Source organism: Rhinoderma darwinii, chromosome 11 (genome assembly GCF_050947455.1).
Source record: "Rhinoderma darwinii isolate aRhiDar2 chromosome 11, aRhiDar2.hap1, whole genome shotgun sequence".
Taxonomy (NCBI): Eukaryota; Metazoa; Chordata; class Amphibia; order Anura; family Rhinodermatidae; genus Rhinoderma; species Rhinoderma darwinii.
Window position 1 is genome coordinate 2,041,613 of NC_134697.1, and position 14,897 is coordinate 2,056,509.

The following is a 14,897-nucleotide window of genomic DNA, read 5'->3' on the forward strand; positions in this document are numbered from 1 at the left end:
TATTATTTGGACACTATATTTGGTTATTATTTGGAAACTGTATTGGGTTATTATTTGGACACTGTATTAGGTTATTATTTGGACACTGTATTAGGTTATTATTTGGACACTATATTGGGTTATTATTTGGACATGTATTAGGTTATTATTTGGACATTGTATTAGGTTATTATTTAGACATTGTATTGGGTTATTATTTGGACATTGTATTGGGTTATTATTTGGACACTGTATTGGGTTATTATTTGGACACTGTATTGGGTTATTATTTGGACATTGTATTGGGTTATTATTTGGACATTGTATTGGGTTATTATTTGGACATTGTATTAGGTTATTATTTGAACACCTTATTAGGTTATTATTTGGACACTGTATTGGGTTACTATTTGGACACTGTATTAGGTTATTATTTGGACACTGTATTAGGTTATTATTTGGACACTGTATTAGGTTATTATTTGGACACTATATTAGGTTATTATTTGGACACTGTATTGGGTTATTATTTGGATATTGTATTGGGTTATTATTTGGACATTGTATTGGGTTATTATTTGGACATTGTATTGTGTTATTATTTGGACACTATATTAGGTTATTATTTGGACACTATATTAGGTTATTATTTGGACACTGTATTAGGTTATTATTTGGACACTATATTGGGTTATTATTTGGACATGTATTAGGTTTTTATTTGGACATTGTATTAGGTTATTATTTGGATATTGTATTAGGTTATTATTTGGACACTGTATTGGGTTATTATTTGTACACTATATTAGGTTATTATTTGGACATTGTATTGAGATATTTGGACATTGTATTGTGTTATTATTTGGACACTGTATTAGGTTATTATTTGGACATTGTATTGGGTTATTATTTGGACATTGTATTAGGTTTTATTTGGACACTGTATTGGGTTATTATTTGGACATTGTATTGGGTTATTATTTGGACACTATATTTGGTTATTATTTGGAAACTGTATTGGGTTATTATTTGGACATTGTATTGGGTTATTATTTGGACACTGTATTAGGTTATTATTTGGACACTGTATTGGGTTATTATTTGGACACTGTATTGTGTTATTATTTGGACACTGTATTAGGTTATTATTTGGGCACTGTATTAGGTTATTATTTGGACACTGTATTGTGTTATTATTTGGACACTGTATTGGGTTATTATTTGGACATTGTATTGGGTTATTATTTGGACACTATATTTGGTTATTATTTGGAAACTGTATTGGGTTATTATTTGGACATTGTATTGGGTTATTATTTGGACACTGTATTAGGTTATTATTTGGACACTGTATTGGGTTATTATTTGGACACTGTATTAGGTTATTATTTGGACACTGTATTGGGTTATTATTTGGACATTGTATTGGGTTATTATTTGGACACTATATTTGGTTATTATTTGGAAACTGTATTGGGTTATTATTTGGACACTGTATTAGGTTATTATTTGGACACTGTATTGGGTTATTATTTGGACACTGTATTGGGTTATTATTTGGACATTGTATTGGGTTATTATTTGGACACTGTATTAGGTTATTATTTGGACATTGTATTGGGTTATTATTTGGACATTGTATTGGGTTATTATTTGGACACTGTATTGGGTTATTATTTGGACACTGTATTGGGTTATTATTTGGACACTGTATTGGGTTATTATTTGGACACTGTATTGGGTTATTATTTGGACATTGTATTGGGTTATTATTTGGACACTATATTTGGTTATTATTTGGAAACTGTATTGGGTTATTATTTGGACATTGTATTGGGTTATTATTTGGACACTGTATTAGGTTATTATTTGGACACTGTATTGGGTTATTATTTGGACACTGTATTAGGTTATTATTTGGACACTGTATTGGGTTATTATTTGGACATTGTATTGGGTTATTATTTGGACACTATATTTGGTTATTATTTGGAAACTGTATTGGGTTATTATTTGGACACTGTATTAGGTTATTATTTGGACACTGTATTGGGTTATTATTTGGACATTGTATTGGGTTATTATTTGGACACTGTATTAGGTTATTATTTGGACATTGTATTGGGTTATTATTTGGACATTGTATTGGGTTATTATTTGGACACTGTATTGGGTTATTATTTGGACACTGTATTGGGTTATTATTTGGACACTGTATTAGGTTATTATTTGGACACTATATTAGATTATTATTTGGACACTGTATTAGGTTATTATTTGGACACTGTATTGGGTTATTATTTGGACACTGTATTGGGTTATTATTTGGACACTGTATTGGGTTATTATTTGGACATTGTATTGGGTTATTATTTGGACACTGTATTGGGTTATTATTTGGACATTATATTAGGTTATTATTGGGACACTGTATTGGGTTATTATTTGGACACTGTATTGGGTTATTATTTGGACATTATATTAGGTTATTATTTGGACACTGTATTGGGTTATTATTTGGACATTATATTAGGTTATTATTTGGACACTGTATTGGGTTATTATTTGGACACTATATTAGGTTATTATTTGGACACAATATTAGGTTATTATTTGGACATTGTATTGGGTTATTATTTGGACACTGTATTAGGTTATTATTTGGACACTATATTAGGTTATTATTTGGACACTGTATTGGGTTATTATTTGGACATTATATTAGGTTATTATTTGGACATTCTATTAGGTTATTATTTGGACACTGTATTGGGTTATTATTTGGATACTGTATTGGGTTATTATTTGGACATGTATTAGGTTATTATTTGGACATTATATTAGGTTATTATTTAGACATTGTATTGAGTTATTATTTGGACATTGTATTGGGTTATTATTTGGACACTGTATTAGGTTATTATTTGGACACTGTATTGGGTTATTATTTGGACATTGTATTGGGTTATTATTTGGACACTATATTTGGTTATTATTTGGAAACTGTATTGGGTTATTATTTGGACATTGTATTGGGTTATTATTTGGACATTGTATTAGGTTATTATTTGAACACCTTATTAGGTTATTATTTGGACACTGTATTGGGTTACTATTTGGACACTGTATTAGGTTATTATTTGGACACTGTATTAGGTTATTATTTGGACACTGTATTAGGTTATTATTTGGACACTATATTAGGTTATTATTTGGACACTGTATTGGGTTATTATTTGGATATTGTATTGGGTTATTATTTGGACATTGTATTGGGTTATTATTTGGACATTGTATTGTGTTATTATTTGGACACTATATTAGGTTATTATTTGGACACTATATTAGGTTATTATTTGGACACTGTATTAGGTTATTATTTGGACACTATATTGGGTTATTATTTGGACATGTATTAGGTTATTATTTGGACATTGTATTAGGTTATTATTTAGACATTGTATTGGGTTATTATTTGGACATTGTATTGGGTTATTATTTGGACACTGTATTGGGTTATTATTTGGACACTGTATTGGGTTATTATTTGGACACTGTATTGGGTTATTATTTGGGTATTGTATTGGGTTATTATTTGGGTATTGTATTGGGTTATTATTTGGACACTGTTTGGCTGCATTATTTGTATTAAGGTAATATTTGGACACACGTGCTGGCATTATTTAGGGCTTTATAGTGGCATAATTTGTGCAATGTCTGGCACTATGATTCAGGTAATGTATCTATTACTTGGGCACTGTATGGCATCATTATGTGGTTATTAGATGGCAATATTATTTGTCATGTTAGCACAGTATGCAGGAGACATTGCTGTGGGTTGGGTATAGTGATAGGAGGCGTCTAAGGTGCCCAGATTACACGTATAAATCTCTGCAGCTTTCTAATGTGTCTATATGTAATATATAATATAATAATATGTTTATAGGTAAAACCTTTGCTGTGATTGTAAAATATCAACAATGGACATAAATGATATCATCCCTATTGTTGCAGTGTATTGTCCTTTAACACTAGTGAACAATACCAGGGTGCGCTCTCAGCTGGGACACACAAGGCTCCAGTCACAGGGAGACGTGACGTCTGCGTTACCTGAAGAATGTCAATGAAATAAGCCACTTCAGCCCCCACGACACGGATGTTGTTAGAGGCCTGAGAATACAGAGTGCGGGATCCTCCGCTCCAGTCCACACTGATGCAGTTGGAGTCTTCAATCTGGAACAGTTTCTGGAGGAGATTCATCGGTTTTATCAGTTATTTGAGTGTACACCAAAACATACAATATATACAACACCCTCCCCGTGTGACCCCCTCAGGCACCAGGATAAATCTGAATAAGTCTCCATATAACGCTGTAAATCCTTTGCTGATCTTGTACTGATCCTGAAACCTCACGTCTTGTTAGAGGCTGGTGAGTTGCGTTGCTATTATTGCTGACTTCTGAGCGCGGAGCTCACAGACAGTCCCTGCTGGCCCAGTGTCTGTAGCTACAATGCTCTGCTGTGCAGCACTGTCAGGGATACCTTCCACTAGTCACTATATTGTAGTCTAATGTCGAGAAAAAAAATCTCTCAGGAGAAAATTCTATCAGCAGATTTGTGATTGCAGCTCTGGATGTGACCCATGTATAAGACAAGATATAACAGCAGAATTGTGATTGCAGCTCTGGATGTGACTCATGTACAAGACATGATGTAGCAGCAGAATTGTGATTGCAGCTCTGGATGTGAGGAGTATAATACATGATGTAGCAGCAGAATTGTGATTGCAGCTCCGGATGTGAGGAGTATAATACATGATGTAGCAGCAGAATTGTGATTGCAGCTCTTCCGTTATTCAGAATCAGTACAAAATAAATGAAGGCTTTAGGAAGTGATATATGGAGATTGTATGTAGATGGTGGAGCAGCACCAGAGGAAGCTGTGGTCTCATACCCGGCAGATGTCAGACAGCCAGCTTGACTCTCCACTGTCGGTGAAGCCGTGTATCACAAAGCGAGTTTTCTTGGCAGTACTGAAGTTGGATGAGGAGATGGAGGAGGGGTTGATGGCGCTGACCACCTGGAAGAAGAGGACACAGGGGGGGTCAGGACCTGGATCTGAGGAGGAGATCACTGCTACAACGACATCATGTAAATCATAGAAACAATTGTAAATGTCAAATATGAAATCACATCATCCACCATAGAACACTCTCTGCGGGCAAATACTGAGCACTGCCTATATGGGGTGTGAATCCACCAGTGTAGGGACTATTATATCTATATGGGACTTATCTAATGACATTTCTATGGACTACTTTACTATATGAGAACAAATACGACTATATGCAATCTAAGTATGTAGGGACTATTAGATCTGACACGCCCCTTATCACATAAGCCACGCCTTTGACTTGATACGGTGCTCTATGAAGGCTACAGAAATGTCACCCCGCTAAAAACTTTAGTCCCTGCAGGATATCATTACCCCTCCCCCACCGCTTGTCTTTTCTTTCTACATCTCTGCAGAGTTTGCAGCTGTAATTTATGGTATAACATGCGCCTCCGGCATCCACACGTTGCGGGCTCCGGCATCCACACGTTGCGGGCTCCGGCATCCACCCGTTGCGGGCTCCGGCATCCACCCGTTGCGGGCTCTGGCATCCACCCGTTGCGGGCTCCGGCATCCACCCGTTGCGGGCTCCGGCATCCACCCGTTGCGGGCTCCGGCATCCACCCGTTGCGGGCTCCTCTGGCAGCTACATTTCATGATAACTGGGAATTCTTTATAAGTGACTTTGTAATCGGATTTACCAATAAAACTGCGGTTGACGCTTTCTCTGCACATATCTCAGTTGAGATATAATCTTGGAGAGATACATATGGGGCATATTTGGTCCTGGGTGGTGGGACCAGGTTATGGTCCGTTTCATTTTGGTCCTTTACTCGCTCCCTGCCACCTTGGACCAGTATATTCTCATTGATAATGACCTTGTGATTGATATTTGTTCTAAAAAACGTTCTCGGAATGTACTTGATATTCGATTGATAATATGTTAATATTTATTTGCTCCTTTGGGAAGGGTTAATAGGGGCCGGTTTTGGATGGTGGGGCCGGGTCTGTGGCTCAATGTCTTGTCCCTGATTGGCTCCCTGCTATCCTGACAGACATCACCTTATGTCCTGAGAGATATTATTTACAGAGTATACATCGGTAACGTGGCACAGACATCGCTTCATTATTACAATTTATAGCATTTCTGTTTTATTTCATTTATTTTTTTCCCCGTATTTTTTCTTTGATATTTTTGTCAGGTAGGGGGTGGAACCTTCTCAGTATATTGACAGGGTTAATTCAAAATGTCCCATATAATAATTGGGCGCTCCTGAATTATAAGGAAGACGTAGTCTTGTTGAATTTTATGCGATAATCTAAGATAAACTATTTCTTGAAGTTGAAATATTGCTGTTCCTGCCGCCTTTAATGGTGATATTATATAAAGCAGAAGCGCTGCAAGGAAGTCACGGATGGGATGAAACGCGTCAGCCAATTAACAAACAGCACGGACGTGAGTGACGTCATCACGCTGTGCGCCAAACTGGCCGCCACACCACGCTGGTTCTCCCGCCACCTGGGCCTGAAGGTTTGCTATCCAGTATACAGGTTACCACATGGGATCCAATGTCCAAAGAGCAGCGGCATGAAGGACCTACCTGGACGCCAACCAGACATCTCCATTAAACGCTGGATGTCCTACGATGTCGTCTGTTTTTTCTATAAATCTTTTTAGAACATGAGCCTCACCTGGTAACTGTTCTGATTGCTCCTAGTGTAAAGCAGGAAACGTGTGTTAATCCTTTCTGGGGTCCATGGTAATTTGGTGAACGGTCTCTCTATGGTGCCGGCCCATGGTTTGGCATCATTGAAGCAGCCGATTCTGCTATAACAAACCTCAGCGCCTACAAGAAGGAAACAAACAGAATGTAGCATCACCTATTATCACTACGTCCTGGGGTGTTTACAGCTTATCATAACCTCTGATACCAGCTGAATTATGAGTACAGCTCTGGAGCAGAATACAGGATGTAACTCAGAATCATTACATGAGAAGTAATGTAATGTATGTACACAATGACTCCACCAGCAGAATAGTGAGTGCAGCTCTGGAGTATAATACAGGATATAACTCAGGATCAGTGCAGGATAAGTAATGTTATGTATGTACACAATGACTCCACCAGCAGAATAGTGAGTGCAGCTCTGGGGTATAATACTGGATATAACTGAGGATCAGTACAGCATAAGTAATGTAATGTATGTACACAGTGACTCCACCAGCAGAATAGTGAGTGCAGCTCTGGAGTATAATACAGGATGTAACTCAGGATCAGTACAGGATAAGTAATGTAATGTATGTACACAGTGACTCCACCAGCAGAATAGTGAGTGCAGCTCTGGGGTATAATACAGGATATAACTGAGGATCAGTACAGCATAAGTAATGTAATGTAATGTATGTACACAGTGACTCCACCAGCAGAATAGTGAGTGCAGCTCTGGAGTATAATACAGGATATAACTCTGGATCAGTACAGTATAAGTAATGTAATGTATGTACACAGTGACTCCACCAGCAGAATAGTGAGTACAGCTCTGGAGTATAATACAGGATGTAACTCAGGATCAGTACAGGATAAGTAATGTAATGTATGTACACAGTGACTCCACCAGCAGAATAGTGAGTGCAGCTCTGGAGTATAATACGGGATATAGCTCAGGATCAGTACAGGATAAGTAATGTAATGTATGTACACAGTGACACCACCAGCAGAATAGTGAGTGCAGCTCTGGAGTATAATACAGGATGTAACTCAGGATCAGTACAGGATAAGTAATGTAATGTATGTACACAGTGACTCCACCAGCAGAATAGTGAGTCCAGCTCTGGAGTATAATACGGGATATAGCTCAGGATCAGTACAGGATAAGTAATGTAATGTATGTACACAGTGACTCCACCAGCAGAATAGTGAGTGCAGCTCTGGAGTATAATACAGGATGTAACTCAGGATCAGTACAGGATAAGTAATGTATGTACACAGTGACTCCACCAGCAGAATAGTGAGTGCAGCTCTGGAGTATAATACAGGATGTAACTCAGGATCAGTACAGGATAAGTAATGTATGTACACAGTGACTCCACCAGCAGAATAGTGAGTCCAGCTCTGGAGTATAATACGGGATGTAACTCAGGATCAGTACAGGATATAACTCAGGATCAGTACAGGAGAATAACTGTCATGTATGTATACAGTGATTATGTATAATAATTCTATATATGAAATGTGAAAGCCAATTACTAAATAACACGATACAGAAGCTGAACTCTGCCGTATCTTACATATATCTATGAATAATTATTTTGTAGGTGCTGTCAGTCCCTAAGTGATCCCTCTATTTAATCTATGTTGCAAGAGTCATGTGCATGCACACAAGAGGAGCATCTGATGGGCATTGGGACCAGCCCTGTGAATTTATTAGGAAGTTGTATTGAAAAGTAACCAGATACAGATTTTATTGTGTTTTTACCTTTCACAGCGCCGAAGAAAAAAACAGCAATGGTCCAGATGAGCAACATCTACAGAGAGGAGAATATGGATAATATTAGAGCTCCCCCTAGCTGTAGACCTGGTCAGTACAACAGATGAGATATCATGTATCACACTCACCTTTGTCCCTGCAGAGCCTGTATCAGCTACACATTCACTGGAGCTCACAGTGTATATATATATATATAGAGCTGGACGTATAGGGGGTGGGGTCCGACCTGCACAAGTAATGATTATCTTCTGTTTCTATTAATACATCTGTTGCAGTTGGAAGATTGAGTTATATAAGACCTAAAGTGGAAACTTACAAGGTCAAGGGGGACAACTAGGGGAAAATGGGAGATGTGGAATATCTGTGCATGTGACATTATATAGTAAGAGGAACACAATGCAGAATCTGTGACAGGTTGTTACTATGGCGGGTGTTGCTGTTGGTGCCCACAAAATGTAGATGGAAGGTCAACCCCAAGAGAAAAAAAATTATATAATATATGTCCAAATGTATGTGCCCCCTATTAAATGAGTTCAGGTGTTTTAGACACAAACATTGCAAATTAGGTGGATAAAATCCAGCACACAGCCATGTCATCTCCATAGAGAAGCATTACTAGTAGTACGGGTGATACTGAAGAGCTCAGTGACTTTACACGTGGCACTGTCATAGGATCCCACCTGTACCACAAGTCCGTTCATGACATTTCTAATCTGCTAGATCTTCCACGGTCACCTGTAAGTGTTATTATTATTTGCTAGATCTGCCCCGGTCACCTGTAAGTGTTATTATCTGCTAGATCTGCCCCTGTCACCTGTAAGTGTTATTATTATTTGCTAGATCTGCCCCGGTCACCTGTAAGTGTTATTATTATTTGCTAGATCTGCCCCGGTCACCTGTAAGTGTTATTATCTGCTAGATCTGCCCCGGTCACATGTAAGTATTATTATTAACTGCTAGTTGTGCCCCGGTCACCTGTAAGTGTTGTTATTATTATTTGCTAGATCTGCCCCGGCAGGGGCGTAGCTAGGGGGGGCAGGCGGGGCATGGGCGTTATTTGTGGGACACTATATACAGGGCTGGTCTATATGGGGGCACTATCTACAGGGGGCTCTATGGCAGGCACTATCTACAGGGGGCACAGTGTGTGTGTGTGGGACACAGTGTATGGTGCTATTATAATTAGAGGTGCAGTGTATGGCGCTATTATATTTAGGGGCGTAGTGTGTGGTATAATGATAACTTTATATTTATTTATAGGTGCAGAAATGTTGGTAAAGTGAGAAGCTGAAGACATCTGAGCGGCAAACTGCAGAAATGGTCTGTGACCGGGAGAAGTCATCATAGAAGTCGGATGGAAAAAAAGAACTAGAATCTGAGACGTCACCGGTGAGTCACTCAATGTAAATGTTCATTCTGCCTCTAATCAGCACTGTAGTCACGGTATGATCTGCAGCGAGATGATGGGTGGTGTGATTATAATATGACTTATTTTTTGTGAAACGGCATCTCCCAGCATATCCTCACCATTGTTCGGTCCATGCTGGGAGCTGTAGTTTTACGCCGTACACACCTATACGGCAGGGGTTGCACTAAATTGAGCTGTATTTGTGCTGGTGTTGTATATATGTAGTGAGCTTGCTTCTGGGGCTGTATATACATGTACTGAGCTTGGTTCTTGTGTTGTGTATAGAACCATATTGCTTGTGAAATGTACAAATATTTTTATGCTCGCGTTACATAAAAAGAAATGACACGGCGATTGGTAGAGAAAACAAACACGGCGAGGGGGAAGGAGATGTCGGGAAAGAGGTTGGGGGGGGGCGCCAAACTGAATCTTTGCCCCGGGTGCTGGAGAACCTAGCTACGCCTCTGTGCCCCGGTCACATGTAAGTGTTATTATTATCTGCTAGATCTGCCCTGGTCACCTGTAAGTGTTATTATCTGCTAGATCTGCCCTGGTCACCTGTAAGTGTTATTATCTGCTAGATCTGCCCCAGTCATCTGTAAGTGTTATTATCTGCTAGGTCTGCCCCGGTCACATGTAAGTGTTATTATTATCTGCTAGATCTGCAGTAGTCATCTGTAAGTGTTATTATCTGCTAGGTCTGCCCCCGTCACATGTAAGTGTTATTATTATCTGCTAGATCTGCCCTAGTCATCTGTAAGTGTTATTATCTGCTAGGTCTGCCCCCGTCACATGTAAGTGTTATTATTATCTGCTAGATCTGCCCCGGTCACCTGTGTTATTATCTGTTTGTTCTGCCCTAGTCATCTGTAAGTGTTATTATTATCTGCTTGTTCTGCCCTAGTCACCTGTAAGTGTTATTATTATCTGCTAGATCTGCCCTAGTCTTCTGTAAGTGTTATTATTATCTGCTAGATCTGCCCTAGTCATCTGTAAGTGTTATTATGTGCTAGGTCTGCCCCGGTCACATGTAAGTGTTATTATTATCTGCTATATCTGCCCCGGTCACCTGTGTTATTATCTGCTAGTTCTGCCCTAGTCACCTGTAAGTGTTATTATTATCTGCTTGTTCTGCCCTAGTCACCTGTAAGTGTTATTATCTGCTAGTTCTGCCCCAGTCACCTGTAAGTGTTATTATCTGCTAGATCTGCCCTAGTCACCTGTAAGTGTTATTATTAGCTGCTAGTTCTGCCCTAGTCACCTGTAAGTGTTATTATTATCTTCTAGATCTGCCCCAGTCACCTGTAAGTGTTATTATCTGCTAGATATGCCCTAGTCACCTGTAAGTGTTATTATTAGCTGCTAGTTCTGCCCTAGTCACCTGTAAGTGTTATTATTATCTGCTAGTTCTGCCCTAGTCACCTGTAAGTGCTATTATTATCTGCTAGTTCTGCCCTAGTCACCTGTAAGTGTTATTATTATCTGCTAGATATGCTCCAGTCACCTGTAAGTGTTATTATTATCTGCTAGATCTGCTCCAGTCACCTGTAAGTGTTATTATTATCTGCTAGATCTGCCCCGGTCACCTGTAAGTGTTATTATCTGCTAGTTCTGCCCTAGTCACCTGTAAGTGTTATTATTATCTGCTAGTTCTGCCCGAGTCACCTGTAAGTGTTATTATTATCTGCTAGATCTGCTCCAGTCACCTGTAAGTGTTATTATTATCTGCTAGATCTGCCCCGGTCATCTGTAAGTGTTATTATTATCTGCTTGTTCTGCCCTAGTCACCTGTAAGTGTTATTATTATCTTCTAGTTCTGCCCAAGTCACCTGTAATTGTTATTATTATCTGCTAGATCTGTCCCGGTCACCTATAAGTGTTATTATTGTGATGTGGAAGCATCTATGAGTAAGAACAGCTCAGACACAAAGTGGTAGACCACGCATGTACACACAGGTGCAGCACACATTAAAGTTCTCCGAGCTGTGTCTTGTAATGAGTCGTGCACCTGTGTATTTGTAACATGACTGGACAGATTGTTATCCACTGGAAATACATAATGAAGGTATTGAATGATAGCAAGCAAAGATCTCGAAAACCATGAGGAAAATTGCATAACTTTTGATTGTACAATGGATAACATTTATCTGGTAAAACTGGAATACTCTTTATGTTACCATCAGACATCTAATGTGGCTGCAGGTACTTGTATATTTATATTCACAGAGATACAACAATTACCAAGTTCCTAATTAGCAAACCAGCAAAAGTTGAGTGCAAGGAAATATGCACTATAAGGGCAGCCCCTAAGGATACTATGAGGCCCATGGAGATGGGGGTCCAGCTGGACTCCATCCTCTATGCCCATGGATGAGGGTGGATATACTATATTGGCACCCAAGATGCTGCAATGGAGTCCAGTGAAAGGGGCACCGCTCAGATCAGTCCCCTCCTCCCAGGAGACGCATTTTCTGAATTTATGGAATTTAAGCTGAATGAAATCTTCTGTACCAGCTCCTAGCAGTGTATGGGTCCATCCTGTCCTATCATGCCGGGCATGCAGAGGTTTTATCCTGACAAATTGGTACGGAATCTGTGGAAACAAAAAATGGCGGCACGCTCCATCAGATGCCATGTCACAGAGGTATATGCCCCTAGATGAATTGCTTCTAGAGGAGGATACGGTGCCCATGGCCGCAGGTCAGATAAGGCTCAGTTCTCATGTTACAGGACTATGTTGGAGATAAACGTTAGCAGGATCTCCAGACATGTTCCTCTGACAGAAGACACCGCGGCGTGCGCTGCTATAAGGTTCCCGCAGTAAGGAATACGCAGATTATCTTTCCTGGCGATACGCTGAACGTATGGTTGTAACGCGATGTGAACACAGCAGAACAATCATCCCGGAGGACAGGAGCGAGAATTGTGCAGCTTCTCTGGTGTTTGGCCGGGTCCAGACGTAGCGGATTTGCAGCAATTTATAGCACAATACAAGTGGTTGGGGTTTTCAAAACCTCCCCCGCACCTAGCGGGAAATCAGCACGAAAATTAATCAGCACGAATTTCAAATCTGTATCATGCTCACACTTGTCTGGAAAAGCCACAGATTTTCACCGCAGACTTCACAATTTTGCAATTCATAGGGTGAAAACCGCAGCAAATCCACGGCAAGAAACTGAATTTATTTATCTACCGTATCTGGACAGGGTCTTCAGCTCCGCAGGGTTGTCCACCCCAGTGGCCCCAGTCCAGCAGCTTTGTGACCAGGATTAGATAAGATAATTTTGCAGCCTCTGGAGGCAAACAATAAATGTTTCCATCCACTGACAGCAAGCAGTCAAAATTCTGGTATTAAAAAAATCTGAAATTATGGCGCATGGGCAGATTTACCATAATTTACACCAAAAATTGGCGTAAGTCATGGTTCGAAGCTTTGCCAGGCGTAGATTTCCCTTTCTGGCGCATGGACAGCCAAAGATGCACCAAATCTATTCAAACGCGAGCACCTCTTAATTTGGCGCATCTTAATCCCAACATATTTTGTTTTTATGCACCGGACTAAATAAATCTCCCCCAAAAGTTTGTTAGAAAGTTGTAGAACTTACATTATACAATGATTAGGTCTTATTTACATAGGACTGCACCAGCCCAATATAACAGCAGCGTAATCCTCTGATGATGGCGGGGGAGGGGTTCGTCAGCTGAACAAGGTCTGTAGAAGCATTAACTGAAGGACGGGAAAACGAGATTCAGATTCCCAAGGACAAAGCCAGAAAAAGCCGAGTAATAAATACAACACATGCTGCAGTTTATGTAACAGCTCCGAGAACCTGCCTTATCCTCCTGCACCCAGCTCCCAACCCCCAACCCCTGGCTCCCAGCGGCCAGCACCCAGACCCCCAACAGCCAGCACCCAGCGGCCAGCTCCCAACCCTGAGCTCCCAACCCCCAAACCCTGGCTCCCAGCGGCCAGCACCCAGACCCCCAACAGCCAGCACCCAGTTCCCAGCGGCCAGCTCCCAACCCCCAGCACCCAGCCCCCTAACAGCCAGCACCCCAACCCTTGGCACCCAGCCGCCAGCACCCACCTTCCAACACCCAGCACTCAGCCCCCTAACAGCGAGCACCTAGCTCCCCAACCCCTGGCACCCAGCCCCCAACACCCACCTTCCAACCCCCAGCACCCAACACCCACCTTCCAACCCCCAGCCCCCAACACCCACCTTCCAACCCCCAGCCCCCAACACCCACCTTCCAACCCCCAGCCCCCAACACCCACCTTCCAACCCCCAGCCCCCAACACCCACCTTCCAACCCCCAGCTCCCAGCCCCCAGTTCCCGGCACGGATATATTGTCTGTATACTTTGTTGTATTGCATATACAGTGAATGTTGGGGTTCTCCCGGTCTATTGGCCTTGACAGGTTCATCATATTTCATCAGAACTTCGCCTTATAATTCAGTTGTTACATAACAATTTCTCAAAAGATTTTGCATTTCCAGCCGGTTCTTCCGGCCATTCACCAGTTACATATTATTAATGGTTTCCCTAAAAATATCAATAGAATCCCTGTGAATTGACATCTATATCGCCAGCGAGGATTCCGGCCACAGGAGGAGGGTCGTCCAATGTCATAATCCCAAAAATATCCAAGAATCCCGCCGCACCGTTCCTGCATCTGGAAGAACTACAATTATTCCTCAGAATAGCTCAGTCCATGGATTGTGCAGAGAATCACTCCCTGACGCAGATGATGAGGAGCTCCATTTCTTTCCATCTATTCATGTTTGACTATTAGTTTTTGCTTTCATTTTCTTCTTCTATTAAAGGTTTGTCCGTCCTTCATTTATCGTGATTCTACCAAGTCAGATAAATGAGATGCCAGAACTCCCCAGCACATATCCCTGATA

At 40.6% G+C, this 14,897-nt stretch overlaps 1 protein-coding gene across 2 annotated transcripts in view; it reads right to left on the reverse strand.

Moving 5' to 3' along the window:
* LOC142663567 (pancreatic triacylglycerol lipase-like) overlaps positions 1-13,733 on the reverse strand; it is a 40,363-nt gene extending 26,630 nt beyond the window's left edge. Inside the window, exons 1-5 of one of the 2 annotated variants that reach the window (XM_075842313.1) lie at positions 13,593-13,733; positions 8,568-8,616; positions 6,783-6,937; positions 4,932-5,057; positions 4,090-4,224 (exon numbers count right to left, since the gene is read on the reverse strand). In XM_075842313.1, the coding sequence (XP_075698428.1) occupies positions 4,090-4,224; positions 4,932-5,057; positions 6,783-6,937; positions 8,568-8,616 (465 nt within the window). In that variant the 5' untranslated portion in view covers positions 13,593-13,733. Of the gene's footprint in view, positions 1-4,089; positions 4,225-4,931; positions 5,058-6,782; positions 6,938-8,567; positions 8,617-8,707; positions 8,788-13,592 lie in introns of those variants that run through there. The other variant, XM_075842314.1, reaches the window with a different exon arrangement.
* Between the last annotated feature and the right edge of the window lie 1,164 nt (positions 13,734-14,897).